Here is a 19,683-nt window from a genome sequence, read left to right on the forward strand (position 1 = left end):
TACAGCTGAAAAGATTATTGTGGTGAAAATGGGAAAAAGAAACAAACAAGGAAGGAATGCTCATCTGTATTCAAAGATCTGGGTTTGCAGGAAAGACTCTACAGAGGAGGGATCTCCAGAGAGAGAACCTTCTCCAATGGCAGTCAGCCCTTAAATGAGGTCTAAGAGAGGTGCAGCCAGGCTCTACTCCTTCCAGTCATACGGTTGAATTGCCTTCACCTATGTTCCCATAGAATTTACTATTGCTGAAGAAATTTAAATTTCACTGTAGTGCACTTGAATTCCGCATTAACTTCTACTGTAGTTGGTGTTTGTTTTTTCAGAGGCTACTATTAATTTATTACCTTGCAATAGTGCTACTGTGATTATCCAATAAATGAACAAGAGTTTAAATTCTTAAGCAGATTTTGAAGAAATTCTTCTTTGTGAAGCAAGATCCTCAGCCAAGAAAGGGGATGATAGTACCTTTGTTCATTTTTCTTTCACTGATAGATGGCAAAATGCAGCAGGTTCATTTGCTAGGAAGAGGCTGAAGTAACTTGCATTACAGCATTTCTAAGTGCTAATGCAATGCCCAGAAGTGAAAAAGCAGACAGAAGGAGAGAACATCTTGAGGACAAAGAAGGGAAAACAGACTGTCGGTAAAAGAACAATTCTTAGAGCTAGGTGATGGATTTCAGAGATTTCAGCAACTGAAGTTTTATATCTACCCATAATATCACTGCTTCATAGACATATAAAACTAAAACAACACACACACAAAAGAAATCCTGGACAACACTAGGAATTCAGACAAAGGCTACACAAGTACAAGTTTCGCCTGATTTTTGTAAACAGGTGTTTCAGTGCAGTTGGTACAACAGTCAGTCTGTTGAGATGTGCAGAAAATATCTTTGAGTGATTTACTAAAATCTAGGAAATGCGTAATGCTGGCAATTCTGGAGGAAAAGAATGACCCCTCACCTAAGATCTTATCTAAGAAATACTGCAGTTTCAATACTGCAAATTCAAAAAATACTGCAATATTCAAAAATACTGCAATTTCAGTTTCTAACAAAAATTGACTTTACTAACTGAAGAATGAACCTTCTATCCTGAAATAAGAGTCTGGGAAGACTTCTGGGAAACAATACACAATCTTTCTAAAGGCATACAAAGACCAGCAGGTGAAAATTGGAAATTTTTCTCCTTAAAACTCTAAGAACATGTAAGGAGGCAGTATCATTTACAATGATACCTGAAACAGAACTGTCTTTCATCAGGAAGCTTTTGCTGGCTCCTTTTTCTCTTCAGAAAAGAGCCATGAGGCTTGAAAGTTATTCTGAAACTTCTTAATCAGACAGTGGAAGGGCTGATGTGGATTAAGGTCATTTCATTCGTAACACAGTAAAAAAGAATTCAAACAAAGACAAAAAGCTATGGCCTGTGCAGATCTGTCCTCATATCTTCCTGCTTCTTATTTCTTCTCTGGAAAAATAAATCAAGAAGGGTGGCAGCTGAGTTTCCAGGCACTAAAGAAGAAACCTGGAAGAGCCTGGTCACATGCTGTTTGACTTCAGATCTCCTCAGCAAGCCCCAGCAATAATGAGTTAATGTCAAAAGTCTTCCCTCACTGAAGGGCAGCTCATCAGATGGGATGAGTTTCTCCTACTGACCTGATTTTCTTTCCATCTAGCAGACATGGAGCTGCTGGTTCAGGCATAACTCAGTCTCTCTTCTTACCTGTTTGGTCCACTAGTTCAGCCACTGGGCTGCTCAGAGGCATGAGACAAACTGGTTTTGGTCTGTGGACACAGCAGGACACGGCTCTTCAGGACAGCCTCTGCACACCTGCTGTGCCCAGTGTCCCTCACTGTAGCTCTTGTAAAATGCACAAAACCTTCACGTGAGAACAAAGAAGAAACTGCACAGCTCTTCAGCACCTAGGTCTCTTGCTAAGTGAACTGCCTGGTGAAAGTAGATGACACTATAGATACTTTCTCTGTGTTTTCACAACACTCTTACCTTTCCTAAAAGACCCTCACCACCACACCACTGTTAGGTGCCTTGCATCTGACTCTGTACTGTTACTGAGATGCCATCCAGTGTCAATGCCTTAACTGATGGAGCATGGATCCCCCTTAGCTAAACCCACTTTGACTTTTGTGGCAGCTTAGTTCACCTGACACTGTTTGTCTCTCAACACATATGTGACTAATTGGGAAATCAAATACTTTTCATGATATCTGAACAGATGTCTGTCTGTGACAGACAGGCTGGTCCATGCAAGTACAGGACACAAAGCAGCCAAAGGAGCTCAAGCAGATTTCTGAGAAAAGTCATTGGATCCTGCAATTTCAAACTGAGTAAAGTTAGAAAGTGTACCCATGGGATTTGACAACATGCAGGAGACTCTCATAGCACTTGTTTATATCTGAAGAATTTACCAAGGTTTAAGCATAGATGTATAACCTTAACAGTGCTCTGAGTACATACCTGTGCTGCAGACTTCTGTCCCTGTGTCTTCACTGCTTTTGTAGCCATGTTAACTCAAACAGAAAGCTGCTCACAAATAACGCAATCTGTGTTTGTTTTAAGGTCAGACATACTCACCAAGCCTGAAGTTTACCATTAGCAACGACAGACCTGTGTGAACAGAGATAACAACTGCATAGCCCTGCTTAGCCTTCCTACCTAATCATAGCAGATTGCCTCATCACAAATACAGTCTTTAATACGGCGCATGTTGGTGGCTTTACCAAGAAACGGATATTGTACTGACTGAGTTGAAGGAACACAATGAAGATTGTAGAGTCCAGTTACAGCATTTGCTGGAGAGACACTTCAGCATTCAAAAAAGCGAAACAATGTACGCGCAACTGCGTCAATGGAGTGAAATGCCCTTTTTGTTTCCTCCTCCTTGGAGACTAAGAATTCAAAAGGTTTGCAGAGAATCTTGCAGGTCTCCCAGGATACCCCATAGTTCACACTAATAATGTGTTGCTGGAGGCAACCAAGCCTGAACAAACAAATCAATCTGGGGGAGGAGGAGTGATGGGTTCATGAAAGCAAAGTCTCCAGTAAAGCCCCTCTATTTCTTTTATGTAAACTTTCCCACCCAGATCCCAATTCTGCTTGACTAGCGAAGGGCCTGCCATCAGGGAAGCACAGCACAGCACCCTGGGTGGAGCTCATGTCCCACTTTCAGAGACAGCTCGCTGTGCTGTAGGCAAAGGCCCATGGCCCTGAAGGGCAGTGAGGCAATGGAACTGGCATGCCAGCTGCCACTTCAAATCAGCGAATGCCCTCCAGCTGTTCCACTGGCCAGCCCCCCCACCCAGAGCACTCTCTAGGCCCTGCATGCCATGCTATGCTCTGTTCAGATCCCTCTCAGAGACTCATTCCTACCATAAAACATACAAACACATGGTTAAGTGGAGGCAGCATATAATGGGCACAACCATATGGAAATCTTCGTACACTTTGCATGTTTCTGCTGGGTTTTTCTGGAGAAGAACCTGGCTGCATGTTTTGCTGAAGAGAATCAAGAATGTTGTTGGTGCTTATGCAAGAACATGAATTTATTTCATTTAAAACTGACAGTCTTACCACATATTTCCTGTTAAGAACATGTACAGCTAAGCACCACACTCACCTTTATGCAACTGCATAAAAAAGAAATCTGAAAAAGAGGATTCAGATCTGGGGACACACTGAACAAAAGCGTATGTGCAATGGACTAAAGCAGAGCAACTGCATGTGCTATGTACCTATTCTTTAGAGACAGAGCTGTATGGATAGAGATTATTTTAAACACTAACAGGCCTCCACAATTAATGACCATACAACATGTCCCCATTTTTTTTGAAAAGGCTCAGATCTATCAGATCAGACTGAAAACAGATGCAGAGCTACTATGTTCCCTCTGTCCATGTCAGCATTGCTGTGTAGAGCCATCCTCTTTGCAGAGCGAGCCAGAAAATCAGGACCTTTTCAAAGGCCCACTTTAACATAATGTGAAACCCAGGAAAGTGACAAGTCTAAGCTAATACCGTATCTGCATCTCAGATAACAATCAAAAGAGCTACTTGCTAAACACCTATTTCATACGATCAGACCCTTCCTAAGGAGCCACTAGACTCTTTGTCCTATACTTCACTTCTTACTTTGGTATGGAGCACTGAAGACACCCAAGTGTTAACTTATCTGAGTTTATGATGCTAATGCACTAAATTATTCCACAGCCCCAAAACCTGCCTTAGGGTGTTTCAGGAAACGGCACGCTTTGTAATTGCCATTCCATTACTGCAGTTTTGAAAATGATCAACAAACCCTCATGCTAGAGCCAAAAGGTGTCTATTACAGCCACTTACCTTCTCAAATACTACCTACACAGAGATTTCCACCAGCAAGAAGATTACTACAGGTGGCCGCACCCACAGGATCTCACAGTGAGTGCAACAAGTTACTCCTCTTTCAGGTGCCAGTACCCTTCCTTGTGCATGCATACACAAAGCCAGCTAAAAGACGTTGCACCAAAACTAATGAATACTTGGCCACTATTCTTTAATGCAAACGATGATGCAGAATGTAGTGATAAGAGCACAAGAGGCAGGATAGATAATTAGAATGAGGGAGTAGAAATGAAAATTAACATTAATGAGGTAAGAAAATATTTTTAAGAGATTACTCTCCTCAGATTAGGAGGGATTATCATCCCCATCCCTAAACTCTGACAAAACTGACAAACGCAAACTGAAAAATGCAAATACAGTTTTGTTCCCAAGGATTTTAAAAAGAATCAGTTCACGTGGGAACGGTGCCACAGAACTGAAGAACAGCATCCATGGTGACGATATTTGCAAGGGGTAAAAATCAGACTATAATACTGTGCAAGGCTTTGTAATGAAAAAGTGAAAAGATGAAAAAGGGATGGAATATAGTTTTAAAAGTTAATTTGTTGCAGCTAAACCTAAGAGACTTCTCTAACAACTCATTTTCTAGATCAAAAATAGACTCATATGCATTAGAAAATTTATTTAATATTTATATTTTATTATTATTTTATGTATTTATTTTAAAATTAGGTAAGAGGATTTCAGTCTCATCTTATTAATCCCAAATTGCTTATAACAACAAATGAAGAAGGTTATTCTGCAAGATTCTTGTCACATCTGTTCTCCAACATTATTTGGTTTGATCGAGCCTAGACCAGCTTAGAAGTGGAAGCATTCAAAAAGAGGTACACATCAACAGTCTTCCTACAGCGCTCCTATATAACTATGGTCATGTTCTCTCTTGAAAGTGTCACACCTTTCCCTAAGATGGAGGCAAAATAGAAGAGTAAGGGAGGCAGAGGTCTAATAAAATTAAACATAAAAAATAATCAAGATAAGTTTCCAAGTGGGCACAGAAGAATAAGTTGTTAATATGAAAGGTCGATGTTTTACTTAAATTATTCCTGAGACATGCTGTTGAAGACTGACACCAGCACTTTCCACGTCTGTATTGTACCAAAGAGTCTGATACTGGGAGATCCCTCAGCGTTCTTCACTCTGAATGGCTGTAAATTCAGAAGCAATTTAGAATTGCACTAAACAAACACAGTTTTTCTTCTCCTAACACTCAATCATAGATGGCCACCGAATGCAAGTATTCCATCTCCAATTATGCTTCAAACTGAAACATTCTGCCCAGCTGCAAAATCCATCTGAACTCCTCTGCCTTATCACACAGACACGTGGCTTTCTGCACTTTAGAGAGCAATTGGAGGCAACATAAATACAGTGGTTGAGGAATCACAGCATTGCAAACACAAACAGGGCTTTGCCACCTAGCTCGCCTCACTGGCATGACATTTACTACGGAGTAATTACTCATGTCTATTCTCCTGGGATATTGCCTACATATAAAAAGGGAGATCAGCAATTCAGACCCATGATTGGGGCCAGAATTCTGTCTGCTTTACTTCCACTTGCTCCAACTATGTAAAAACATAAGTGACTACTCATGGAAATTGCAGCATTCACAGAGAACACCATGTAGGGTCAGCACTAAGCTCTTTTTTAACAAAGTGTAACCCTGTCACAAATCCACAGTCAACTGTGGTCTGCACTTCAGAATAGCCATGAGGAAAAACTCTGATGCCCAGCACCTCATCTAATAAATGCTCCATTTGCTGTTTGCAGCACAGGACCAACAATACAGATAAAATCAGAACTGAAATTACACTGGTGCAAACACAAGAAAACACTCAATTAAACAGAAGAATAACTCTCTCTAAATACGTTTATGTTCATACATATATTTTTTATTTTTAGAAAAATGTTTTTAATTTAGATGTTCCTACTCAGTAATAAAAATCAGACCCAGTTCTTTATAGCCATCACTTGCTCCTTTTTTATTTTGCCTCTTTCCTGCCTGAGACATGACGTTTTTGGGGATGCAAAAGGGGGAGACTAAGTCATAGGATCAGACGAGATAAAACACAGCCTAGTAGGAGTTAGTAGGAACAGAATCCTGTTAGATTGGAGCTTTCTTCTAACTCTTTTCTTCCTATGAAAGCAATGCTTTATCCTCTCCTCCTCCATTCTGAAAGTCCTCATCATTCCTGAAGAAAAAGCAAGAAGCTGATAGTCCTACAGCAGCTGAAACCATTCTTCTTCTAGAGGCAGGGAAATAGAGAAGATAACCAATCAGAATTATTTTACAGGGCAGAGAAGAGGCAGATACTGAACCTTTTAGGTTAGGGGACAGCATTTAGCCTTAGCTGAGGTCACAAGAATTGGCAAAACTGAGCTCTCTTGAGTCTGACATCTCAATTCTAAGTTTTATCACTAAGACAATTTTTTTTTTTTTTTTTTAACTTCAAGAATTGCATGTTAAAAACATGAAAGATAACAGAACAGCTCCAGGTTTTGCTGTAGTTGATGTTAATCAGAAAAATATTACAGAGATACTTGCTGTGGTTATGGGTTGGGTGCAGAAAAGAATGGGTGAGGTTTCTTGGCCTGAGATATGCAGGAGGTGAGATTAGATAATGATATCACAGCCCTCTCTTCTGACCTTAAGGCCAGATGGCTGCAGACAAGCCAGTTTTATAATTCTCTCTACTGAATAGATACAAGTATGCTTTGGCTTATTGGTACCTGTTCATTTTTCACTCTAAAATTTCTGTCTTCTGCCAGTGGATTTCCTGTGCCTTTCATTCTTGCCGTAAGTAGGGACTAAGGCAATGATTCCATTTCTCTTGCTGGTCTACAGCTTATACTTGCAGTCTTCAGCCTGCTTCATAGACAAGACTGCCATGTGACTGTAAGATGAAGAACTCACAATGGGCCAGCCTGCTCAACTGAGCCCCTGGTTACTCCAATACAAAACAGGGATGACTATTCAACACCTCTGTAGATGACACAGAGATATTTGGGTTCTTTAAAGAAGTCATTAAAGGTTAAATAACTGATTTCCAGTACACAGGTCTGACTGGGCTCACAGCTTCTCTCTGCCTCAAATTATCCAGACCTGGCTTTCTACTTCTACCTCACATATACATTAAATAAGTTAGAAATGTCTTGAAAAAGATAGTGGACTAAAACTGGATTATAGAACTTCTAAATTGCTATCTGGTGGCTGATGGTTGGAAGAAAAAAGCTCTGCTTATGGCACTGAACAAGGACAAGAATATGTTTTGGGTTCCATCTGCTCTACTTGTTGAGTTTCCTCCTCCCTGAAGGCAGAGTTTGATACTGCTCCATGCAGTCCCGGCAAGATGCTCTGGCAGGCTCTCCCTTACAAAATTTGTTCTGTGTTTGCAATTTGGACACTAGAACATGCTGGTTAATAGTTACACAGCATTGCTGAAGTACGTTTCCGGGCAGAAGTCAGTAACTGTCAGAATACTCTATTTTCCCCTTTGCTCTGGTTATTAATGTTCATTATCTTCAGAGCTTGTAACAATGCTTATGGCCTTTTTCTGGCATCCAGTGCAAAAACATTGCACAGCTGTATAATCTATTAAGATTTGCTGATTTGAAACTTACAGAACACCATTCCTTGCAATTATCATATCAGGACTCTGTATTTAGCTGTCACAGAAACAATATTTGTATGAGAACTAACACATAAAAGACAAAAAGGGCTAGGTCTGAAAAGTTAGTGCTGCAGTTAGTGCTTACTCTGCCTTACATTCAAGAAATAGCTGGAGCTGAGCTTTCCAGAATCATCCTCTCCAAGTTTTAAAAACAAAGCAGCAGAATCCCCTCAAAATGTACAGTTTGTTTTGGAAATAACAAAACTCTAAAAGTTAATTCCTTGTGTTATTTATTAATTTCCTGAATTTTGAGCAGCTACGAGTCTCACATGCGATCTTCTATCTCTAAACATGCAGATGTTTTTAGAAAACAAAACAGTGATACCCTCATAATCCCAATAGCCCTTGAGTTTTAAGAGAGTGCCAAACAGTGCAAGTGGTCTGCAAACTGAACTGTCAACAGCAAACCTGTTGTTTGCAGCTTGCCTTAGATACAAATCAGAACAGAAAATATAACAGAACTGACAACAAAGCACCTGAAATATTTATCATACGTCAACAAGGCTGTGCATGCATACATCTATATCTATTCACCTACAGATAGATACATAGACATGTTATGTTTATATCTGTCTATATCATATATATATATATCCTATATTCCTATGATAATTCTATGCATGTGTATTTATTGAATTTTAGACATGTAGATAGACATCAAATACATATAATCATGTACTGTTATGATTATGTAACTATATATACAATTTTTAATTTAGTTATACGTAATGCAGACTATTGTTCTATTAAATAGAAAATAATATATAATTGATCTTATCTATTTTGTTATATATGTATATATCTTAGTTAAGTCAACATTTAAGATATATAATCAAAATTATTTTAGAGAAGTACAGTGACATGCAGAAATCCAAGGCAAGCTGAGTAAGAGAGACACTATTTTAATGCAGAACATTTATCGGTGAGGTATTTATGCACCTCACCTCAGAATTTCAGAACAGATCTCAAGGCTTTCAGATCTCAAATCATAGCTACAAGACAGCCTCCCCTTACTCTGCTTACACACTTACACACAGACTTTTGGCCTTTTTTGAAAATGGAGGCAGGCATCCATTTCAGAATGAATAAATACTTCAATTGTATCAGTAACAGAGATGTCCTGTGAGCAGAGCACAGCACAAATACCACAAGTTCCTGCTCCTTTCAATGCTTTTTGATCCAAACTGAGTAACGTAGCAGTGCATGGTAGAAAGTTCTGAAGCAATAGACCCCTTTGCCAGCACCAAATACAGCTTCCCAACACTGTGAAACCCCAGCTGTGTGGAGTTGTAAAGTGCTTGTTGTTAGAATCATATAAACATGTCCATGTTATATGGACAGCCTGCTATCACTTGATCCAAATTTACTGACTAGCTGCTGCAGGCTTGAATGGCCCTTCAGACTGACAAAGACACTGTAAAAGGCTCCTCGGTGTCTAAGATCAAACTAGAACAGATAATAAAGTGCATCATCTTCCAGATGCACTGCAACTGAACTGGTCTTGCTTCCAGCTCTGCTCATGCATTATTTACCTTTGCTGCTGTAAAATCCATTGTCTTTACAGGAAATCACTAATCTCATCCTCACTCCATCTGTTGGGAGGCTTTTTGCAGCCCCCTCCACCCTCCCTCCAGTGAGGGTAAACTCTCAGTTTGGGATTGTTTGTTTTTTTTCCATCTTTCTCAGGTATCTTTGAGTTAACATCTTACATAAAGACAGAATCTAGATAAAGCCTATGGGGCTGTTTTGCTCTTAAATTTTGTGCAATTTGTAATAAAGTTGACTGTCAGCCAGCCTTACCCACTTAGAGCCTAACATAAATATGGGCACTATCAGGCACATTGTCACTGATGGGATTCAGTTACATGTATGTCTGCATTTAGACTTAACTCAGGCTTTTATCTGTTCCCATACAAAGACCTGTGCCCTGAACTTTGACTTGCTGTTGATGCTTAAGCATTTTGTATGCTTTTATCAGCAAATACACCTGCCTCAATGTCCAGTCCTGTTTCACTGAACCACCAAATAATTTCATATTCAGATGATCCTGTACATCTTATGAAGGGGACACACGCCCTCAGTGATGTTCAGGAAATCCACTCTCCCAACACATTGTTACATTCACCACCTGAGAGAAATACACTTTATTAAATACCTGGCATGTCTGAGCTATTATGGTAGAAGCAAATTGGTTTTCATCAGACTGGGAAGACACTACCTTCCTCAGAGTGAGCTGGATACCTTCCAAAGTACTGCAGGTGCTTGTAGAAGCTCCAAGAATTGCCTTGGGATTCTGCAGAAAGCATGGGTGTGTCATTCCAGGTGTGCTTACTTGGGAACTGAACCAGAAAAAGATATTAGTCTGCCTAACCCTCGAGCTTCTTCTGCTTTGGATCTATTTCCTGAATCTTACTTCTGAGAACAGTGTTTGAGTAACATCAAAAATACTGAAATAGAAAAACTTGAAGGCTTTCCTCTTACCAGCTGAATCTGCTGCAGATGTTCCACCACTGGTCAGGTCCTCAGTATTAATTGATTGCAGATCTGTGTAAGAGGGACCAATGCTGGGGCTGCTGGTGTCCTCCGAGTTGGTTGTCCAGCTGCTCTCTGATGCATGGGCTCGCCTCTCCAAAGAGCTGGAGGAGGGGGAAGTCCAGCTGGGTGCCTTTGGTGGAGACACTGGGCACAGGAAACAAACAGGCACCAGTGAGATTTGCAGGGCAATCACCCAGAAGCAGATGAACACAGCTATTCCAAAAGTACACTACAGGACCCTGTTGAGACTCTGTAAATATAAATTACAACAACCACAGCAACATGGTTATTTTTTAACAACACACAGCAACTTAAGTAGCGCCTGGCACTGTTACCTTCCATTGTGTGCATTCCACTCCACACTGCTGGCAGCTGCTGGCTTTCCTGTTGTTCAAGCATTGTAGAAGCAGCAGTGTTACTGAGCAGTTAGATTTCATGTTTCTCTCACTGCTGAACAGATTTGAGTACCTGTGTTGTGCAACACAGTGGAGTTCTTAAGAGTATGAAAAGTTGTTTTGTTATATTTAGTTAAGCATCTGCATCAGTGACGCATGCACAAATGTAGCAGTCATCTTAAGAAAGATGACTTAAGAAAGTCCCATGTGGGACTAGCACATGCCTATTGATGTGAATTAGAAATGGCCTTTGTTTTCTGAATATGCAGAATGAAGTGCCCTGATTTGAATTAACTTCATAATATTTCTGTTCAGTTTCAGGCCAAAATCTCATTCTACTCACTTGCCAGAAGTTATACTTCAAAGAGTAAGCTATGCTAACCATCATCTCATGTTGATTAAACAGGCATATATGTCCAATACTATGAATGTGTTTTGTGAACTATCTGCCCAGCATATCACTCAGATGTTAGGAACAGTGGATGACTACAGGGAGGAAGAAAAAAAAAAGCATTAAAAATTCTTTCTATACTTAGGAAAAGTGCATAGAGAGACAAATTCTATTTTACTGTCAGTATAGTAACTGTTCTCTAAGTTAGTAAATTTATGTTTATCTTTTAAATTAACAAGATGACAGTGCATTCAAAAACAGCATTTATAGAACTAAGTGATACATACATTCACATCTCAACATGTAATACATAACCAACCTTTATGAGGCTGAGAAACACTTTGGAAGAAAACGGCAAATTAATGTTCCAGAGGATTTCTCTCCCTCTGCTCTATAAAAACAGTGTGATGGGACACCATCTTCTTATGGAAACATACATTTGCTGTGTGCATTGAGAGGCTATGCAAACAGTGCTTGTAGGCTTACCAGCTCAGAAGTGCAAATTTATTTTATGTAGCTGTGCTATTACCCTTAGGTAAGCAAGCAGTAATCTATTTGTATTTGTACAGCTGTGATCCTACATGCTGAGCTGCTTCGGAGTAGCAGAAAAGGAGCCGAGAGTTGGGAGGTGTCTCCTTATCACACACATTGACAGTTATGTTACAGCAACACAACCAAAAAATCCCCACTTCTCCATCCAGCAGTTTTGCACCATGCTGATGTCTGCGAAGACACAGTGCCAATTACATGACTATAGGCTGCCTCAGCCCTTCTGTTAAATATCCTTTGAGGTATCTGAAGAGTCAACCCCAAAACTTCACCTGAAGTGGCTTTGATGGACAGAATCCTTCATGTGGACACAGAAGACGAGCTTAAAATCTGATCTCAATATGCAAACCAGTAGCAAGGGTCATTTTATTTTTTAAAGTGAGTTTTATAAAAAGGATCTTATACGTAAATTTGCAGTGATAATTTTTACTTTTTTTTTTTTTAACATATGAGATACAGATAAGATTTGATAATTCATATACTTATGTAATAATAACAATCTTTTTATTAATTTGTTTTCTAAAAACAAGTGTTGCCTAATGAAGAAGACTAACTGGAACATCACTGCAGAAAACTTTGATATATTAATTTCACGATTTGTCAATGCTCCTGCTACTCTCCAGCCTCTTGAATTACTGAAACAATTCCTAAATGGTGTAGGTGTTTTTCCTATTAATTTGGAATTCAGTCAAAGCTAGTTGATGCAGAGGTAGCACCATCCAGTTACAGCAATTCTCAGAAATTTGTTATTGCAGACCAGTTAACAGATCTGTTATTAAGACCAGTGCCAAAACTGTCACTAAATTACAAATCCCACAGCATATGAAAAATCACATCATTGTTTCCTGAAGTGATAAATGTTTCCTTCCATTTGCATTTTACTTTTCTTGATCCATTTGTTCCTAATACATTGGCTTGGCTTTCAGTACTAATCTACTAATCAGTAGATTTACTTTTAAGCATTAGTTCCTTTTTGATGCTTTGAGAATGTACTCCTTGACTCTTGCACTGTATTCCAATAAAAATTGTTAGCATCAATGCTGTTTCCCTTCCTATCCATTCTACACAGGATCTCAGATTTTCTTGATTTTAGGACAGCAACAGTTTGTCTAGATTTCAGTTGTTGATCTTGTGTTGTGTGTACTTTCTATTTTCAGACAGAACAGCACAAAATGATTAAATTGAGATGTGCCTTACTGAGGGACAGTCTCACAAGGGACATTCCGCAAGTCCAGCTTGAGCAATTTAAAACCATGGAGACAAAGCTCTTGGGAAGGAGTGGGGGGATGGAGAAGATGATTGACAGATCTTGCCTTGCTCTAATTTTGGTGCTTTGCCAAATTTCTAATTGAATTCAGGACTGCAGCTAACACCAATAGAATATGAGATTGCCAACTGAAGGCCTGCTGTAGAACAAATGCAAATGTTTGTCACCAGCTGGCTGTGATCATTTGCTGATTACGTAATGTTTGTGATAGGAGCATTTGGGTGATTCTAGAATCCCAGTTTTCATTTTTGCTGTATGAGTTTGTCAAGCCTGACTAGCTAGAAAATAATTACGAGAAAAATCAGATTTCTTTTTTTTCCAGCAAAAGGAAGATGTGGAAGAAAGAAGAGAAAAGCACAATGCATCATTTCTGTGACTAAATATTTCTACGGCCTCAACTCAAGGGCTACTGTTTCCCAGGGAGAAAGCCACATTGATTTTGCAGCTGCCATTTGTCTACGCATGAGCCTGAAAGGCAGATATACACTGAAAGAAGGAATTTGCTAAGCATTTATTCTGCCTGAACATGGTTGAAAGATTAACAGAAATGTCATAAATGAATATAGTGTGAGCCTTACAGTGGACATAATGTTCTTATCATTTCTGTACCTCACATTTTAAACTTTCTTCTACTTTCTATATTCTTCATCCATGCTTTCAGTGCTGTTTCTTGCCCCTAATTTCTGTTCCCTTGATAATGTCACTTTTGCCAAAACAAGGGTCCAGCATTATAGCTTGCTTTTCTTTTAAACATACTATCTACAGGATAACTACCATGTGGCAGCTGTATTTTAAATTAGTGGGTTTTTAGATGGTGAGCACCTTGGGACAAAGGTTCACTTTCTGAGGAACACGTGCAGCAATACGATGGAACTGAGGTCAGGAAGTAGCACATTCCTCCCCCAGGACCTGCCCTCTGTTTTCGGGGCACTCATTTTGTAAGACATTTTCAAAATGTGTTTCCACGCAGCCTGGCTGTTTCTCTGGTTAACTGTCCAATCAGCTGAGCAGATGCTTCAATGCGGAGAGACAAACAGATGATTTCCTCAGTGCTAGAGCCCTGACAGGAGCAGAGCTGCAGATGCTGAGGCTTCAGGACAAGGCAGTTCACAGCTGCCAACACAGGAAACAGGTTTCAAACACCTCCATCCTCCTCACGCCAATCTGTCTGCTGATAGTTGGCATTTATCTCCACCCCCCTCCTTCACTGGCTATTGGCTCTTGTATTCATGTGGGCTGTTTGCTGCTGGAAATGAACAATTGCTGTCACTGCCACCAGCTTTCCAAAGAGCATGTCAGTGTGCCGTGCTTGTAACAGAAAGATTCTGGCCTTGCTGCCACCCACTGAAAAAAAGATGTGACCTGCAAATTAATTGGGAACAAAGCTGAAGCTTATCATACATCTTGCTGTCAAAGCCCCCTCAGAGCAGACAGTCAGAGACAAAGAGCTGTCATCTCCTCTGCGGTGTGACCTTCCTTCACTGGCTGTCAGCTGTGCTGGTTGGGCCTCTTAAAAGATGAGGTCCAGAGCAGGAGTGGAATTAGCTGATAAATATGGATTTTAAAATAAGGTTATGCATATCACCTCTTCTTAGAGAAAATCTCCCTAGGCTTCCCATGCAGTTAATAATGAAACACTGCCTCCCACACAGTGACTACAGAGAGTAACAAAGCAAGGCTCCTGCTATGCCTGTCAGGGGAACCATCCTCCCCTATTAATCTCAGTTTGATGCTCAGTGTTGTAGTGTATTAATATTCCTTCATTTAGGCCGAGCACTAGAAAGGCAACAATGGGTGTGCTCCTTCTTCAAAAACAGCTGTTTTTTTTTTTGCCAGTCTTCCTTGACCACCTCTTTTAGATTTCCAAGGGCTTTGCCTATGATCTGTGTACTGTGACTTCAGTACAAACCATGAGGCACTGCTCTTGCTAAGCACAGACCTTGAAACCGGGCCACGTTCCTGTAAGTACAGGAAAACAAGTAACACATGATTAAATTAGCTTTATGGAAGTTTTTTGTTGCTGTTGTTAAGGCAAGCTTTATTTAGTCTGAGCAAAGGTTTTTTGTTTTTTAATAAGAAGGTGAACTTAAGGTTTTCCAGTCAACAAGGATGCCACAGGAGGAAGGAAATGTGGTTTAATAGCAACCAACAGATCCATTTAAAAAAGTATGCATCTGTATGTATCTGAATGAATAAAAATAAGAGAAAGTAGGAGAGTTTGTATTTCTTTCACAATAAACTATTTTACCTTATCATGCAGTTAGTTAACAAAGAGGTAAAGCAACTCAGTTTTATGGATTTACAGTTACGGGTGTTATTGTTTCTGTTTTTGTCACCTGGATCTGTAAATATTTACAATTAAGACCAATCAAGAAATAAACATAAAAATGTCTCATATGGACCTTAGGAGAAAAATCATTGCCTGAATATTCCCCCACATCTCCTGCACAAAGGTGGGACTGCTGTCTCAAGTGGACTAGCTGACAAGACCCATATAAAGAACAGATGGAAAACAAAAAACTCAAATCCCAACACAAAGTTGACAGTCCGAGCAGTGCTATATATATGGCAGAGAGCATTTGGTGGACTCAGTGAACAGAAAACCATAACTTTTAAACTACTTTTGTAACATACTTTTGTATGCAAGTGCAGTTGTTAAGAGAATATCTCACCTTAAACAAGTAGTCAACTAATGTTTTCCTTGGACAATTACTCAATAGTCTCATCTAAGAAGGGACAGAAGTGTGTTTATACAGAAAAGCTGGAATCTCATACAGTTGTATCAGTTAGCACAAGCTAAGTAGGTAAGCCAGAGGCTTTGAATGCATTTTTGAGGTATGTCAGAAAGAACTTTTGCATTGGAGCAAAATCACGCGCAGTCCTGGAGTGAGGGTTAGTTTCTGTCATCTCTGTAAATTTCAAGCTGCTCAAACATTAAAAGGAAGCAAAAAGAACTGCATGCTAGATATTGGTAATTTCAAGCTTCTGGCAAAAGCGATGTAGAGATTATGAGAGGATAAAGACAACAAGCAATCACCATTCTTCCAGTTCCAGTTTACAGGGGCAAACATAGCTCAGTTTCCTTTCAGATGGCTGTTCATAACGTGACTACTATAAACCCCACTATGTTGTTTCTCCATAAATATATGTTGGTATTCTCCAAGATTGAATGAATCACAAGAAATTTTTTTGCTTTCTTTCAAATATATATGTGACACATTAAGATTATGCTGCTAGGTCAATCCAGAACAATATTGTAAACCCTTTTGGTTACTCTGATGACATGAATTGAGTTAAAATACAGTACAAACTAATCAAAATTAAGCCTATGAGAAACCAAAGAACAAGGAAAATATTTGGCAGCTCTCACTGTATTTTGTTAAATTACTGGAGTGGATTTTTTCATGCATTTGCCTCACCTGCTTGTGGATGAATTGGTGGAGCACTAGCCCATGGTGCATCCTCAAACTGAACCCAAGCTCTGATAGATGACAGTAGATCAGCTTTGGGACACACGTGGTTCCCAAGGACTGTAGAATCTTCCTTTGGCTTGTCACCTGAATTGTCTGGCTCTGTGTGCAAGAGGTCCTGAAATTCCCCGTCCACATTGTGGTTCTCTTCTGAGGAAGTATCTGAAGAAGAAAAACATTTTTCCAGAGGTTCCTCAGTGCTACCTAAAATAGACACAAAAGAGAAAGATTGGTAAGAACTACAATTACTTCACTATTTTTATTGAAATCTCTAAAATTTGCTATTAAACATACACAGATTTTTTTTTCCTTCACTTAATAAAATTTTTAACCTAACAAAATTTTTAGTGTAACACAGGGCTTAGTTTTGTACTTAAGTGTAACAGGTAAGACTTCTTGCACGTCCAAGGATGGATTCAAACCTTGGAATGGATCTGTGCTGAGAGCTGGGAAAGCACCTAACATGTTTGGCCCAAATTCTCCTATTATACTGGGGTAATAAAGCACAATTCAACCTTTGCACATACCACTTCCATTTAGAAGGCAGGATCTACAGCACCATGCGGTACAATGGTATGCTACATGACACTGCATATACGACAGTATAATTCAGAACAAAAAGACTTAAAGGGTTCAAAGGAAATCAGAGTTCTCTTACCTTGTGGCTTAACAGGGTGGAGCAGCTCATCGGTGAAGGACACCCACTCAGACTGGTGGGAGGCAATGACACTAGTCAGAGACGTCATATTAGCAGCAGGCTACTCATCTTCACTCAGTTGTTATAAGAAGGAAGCAGAATAGGAGAGAGGCACAGTGAAGATGAACTAGTAGAGGGAAACACATTTTTTGTGCTTTCTTTTCAAATGCTGTTAAAAAAAGATTAAGTCATAACTTTTAGATGATTAAACTCAGAAACAATTGCTACTATTTTAATAATACAGACTATTAAGACACATTATTTACCTCAGGCACAGTAATACCAAAATGCTGCAACCCTTGAGACAGGAATGTCACTTCTGCCAAGAGGAGGGCTATACTTGAGCAACTCCCTGATTAAAGCATCTGAGCATCTTCAAAGATCCTCATGTTAAAACAGCTCATCATAAAAACTCAGGGAACTGCCTCTTTTAAACCCAGTAAGAAACATTACGAGGGAATTCTCCCTAGTCTGGCAGATTTTCATTATGATGCAACTTAATCTCAGTTCCAACATACTGTCACATTCTTGTTGCACAAAATCTGATCCTCCTCAAGAACTAGTGATAATCCCCAGTCTCATTATTGATAGCATTTATGTAGCCAGTTCTGGAACTGGGATGGGTTGCTCTCTGCAGTCAGGGCATGAAAGGATGTCCACTCCTTGAGCTGCACTTCCAATTCTTCTGCTTGACTGGAATGTTATATTTTCAGTTTAAAACACAGTGTCTTAAATCATGTCTGGAGTTAAGCATGATTTTACTGCAACTCAGCAAATGCTTCTACAGAAGTAGCAACATTAATTAGGATGTACTCCAATGGGACATACCCCATGCAGATCTCAGAATCTTCCAGAGAGGATTGGATACTGCCAAGGGTGCTTGACTTTTGGCTAATAGGTGGGAAGTCAGAGCTGGGGAGTGAAATTCTCCTTTTACAAACACCCATGACTGCTTCAGATATGCAGGCTACTTCAAAACTCTCAGGAGACTAGTGACTGTGTCTAGGAAAGACTGCGAGTTCTGCCCTTAATCATCTCAAGTACTGAAGTTCTTGTTGCTATAATACGTGAATGCTTCGGAATACTAAAACACAGACTTGGCTATTTTAAAGGGCTTTAAGAGGCATCTCTTTGCCTGCTGTCTCTCACCTAACTTATTTTATTTTAGTGAAACTTCATGTTGTTGAACAAGAACAAACACTGAGATTTTTTCTTATTCTAAACAGCGTCTAGGTCCAAAAAACAGAACAGTAGTTAAATGCATTGACTCTTACAGCATTTTCTACAGGAAGTAGGCCATTCCATGATTATTCTATTTAGGGCCTCAAAGTTATCGTACTAGTAAAGACCCATCAGCACATAAGAGTTGCTCAAACAGCTGAAGAATTCTGAAATCTGAAAGTCACAAAATAGTCTGACACCTGACAGAGAGATTTCATGGGTTATTGTTCATTGTCTCAAACTGAAAACTTGACCTTCTAAAGCAGAAATTGAACATGAAAGACAGTTTCCTATAAACACAAAGAAGGGTTCCTCAAGATGGAATGCTGATGGATAAGGACAATTTGATAGAAGGTAGGACTCCTTTCATTACAAACATTCCAGACTTTATGCCCAACTCCCCATCATTCCCTAATGTTGGGAAAACAGCCTGTATGTGAGCTCCAGCCTAGTTCTCATCCACTCCCATGGCAGGAGCTCTGCATTCACAGATTCGCAAAATGGTTGTGGTTGGCAGTGGGTTCATCCGGTCTCAATCCTGAACATTCTCTAGGCTGAACAGTCCCAGTTCTCTCAGTCTCTCCTAATAGAAGAGCTCTTTCCAGTATGTCTATATCTCTTGTACAAGGGCCCAGAACTGGACACAGTACTTCAAATGCAGCCTCAACAGTGCTGAGCAAAGCAGAAGGGTCACCATCCCAACATTCTTTTGCAACACTTTGCCTAATACAGCCAAAAACACCATTAGCCTTCCAAGCAGCAGAGGCACGTTACTGGCTCCTGTTCAATGTGGTGTCCACCAGGACTCCCACATGCTTTACTGCAGAGTTGTTTCCCAGTTGTGTGACACCCAGGATGTCATGGGGCCTGAGGTTCATTTATGTGGTGTGGGCAAATATATTTGCCTGCTTTGCACAGAAATGATTTTGGGTGCTATTAATAGAAATTGCAAAGCTAACAATAGAAGAAATTTGTCATTGCCAAAGCTAACAAAGAAAAAATGAATGATCTGATATTTTGAGTCCCAGGGACTCCATATGAGGGAAGGAGTAGATGACCTTCCCAACTTCTTTTTCTCAAGTGACCACTT

The 19,683-nt window shown here is 39.8% G+C and overlaps 1 protein-coding gene across 2 annotated transcripts in view; it reads right to left on the reverse strand.

The window, feature by feature from the left end:
- STON2 (stonin 2) overlaps nucleotides 1-19,683 on the reverse strand; it is a 69,491-nt gene that overhangs the window by 36,644 nt on the left and 13,164 nt on the right. For both annotated transcript variants that reach the window (XM_052693489.1, XM_052693490.1), the window contains 3 exons: nucleotides 17,334-17,541; nucleotides 16,625-16,879; nucleotides 10,550-10,747 (listed from right to left, as the gene is read on the reverse strand). In XM_052693489.1, the coding sequence (XP_052549449.1) occupies nucleotides 10,550-10,747; nucleotides 16,625-16,879; nucleotides 17,334-17,421 (541 nt within the window). In that variant the 5' untranslated portion in view covers nucleotides 17,422-17,541. The remainder of the gene's footprint in view (nucleotides 1-10,549; nucleotides 10,748-16,624; nucleotides 16,880-17,333; nucleotides 17,542-19,683) is intronic.

Source organism: Tympanuchus pallidicinctus, unplaced genomic scaffold (genome assembly GCF_026119805.1).
Source record: "Tympanuchus pallidicinctus isolate F22 unplaced genomic scaffold, pur_lepc_1.0 scaffold3, whole genome shotgun sequence".
NCBI lineage: Eukaryota > Metazoa > Chordata > Aves > Galliformes > Phasianidae > Tympanuchus > Tympanuchus pallidicinctus.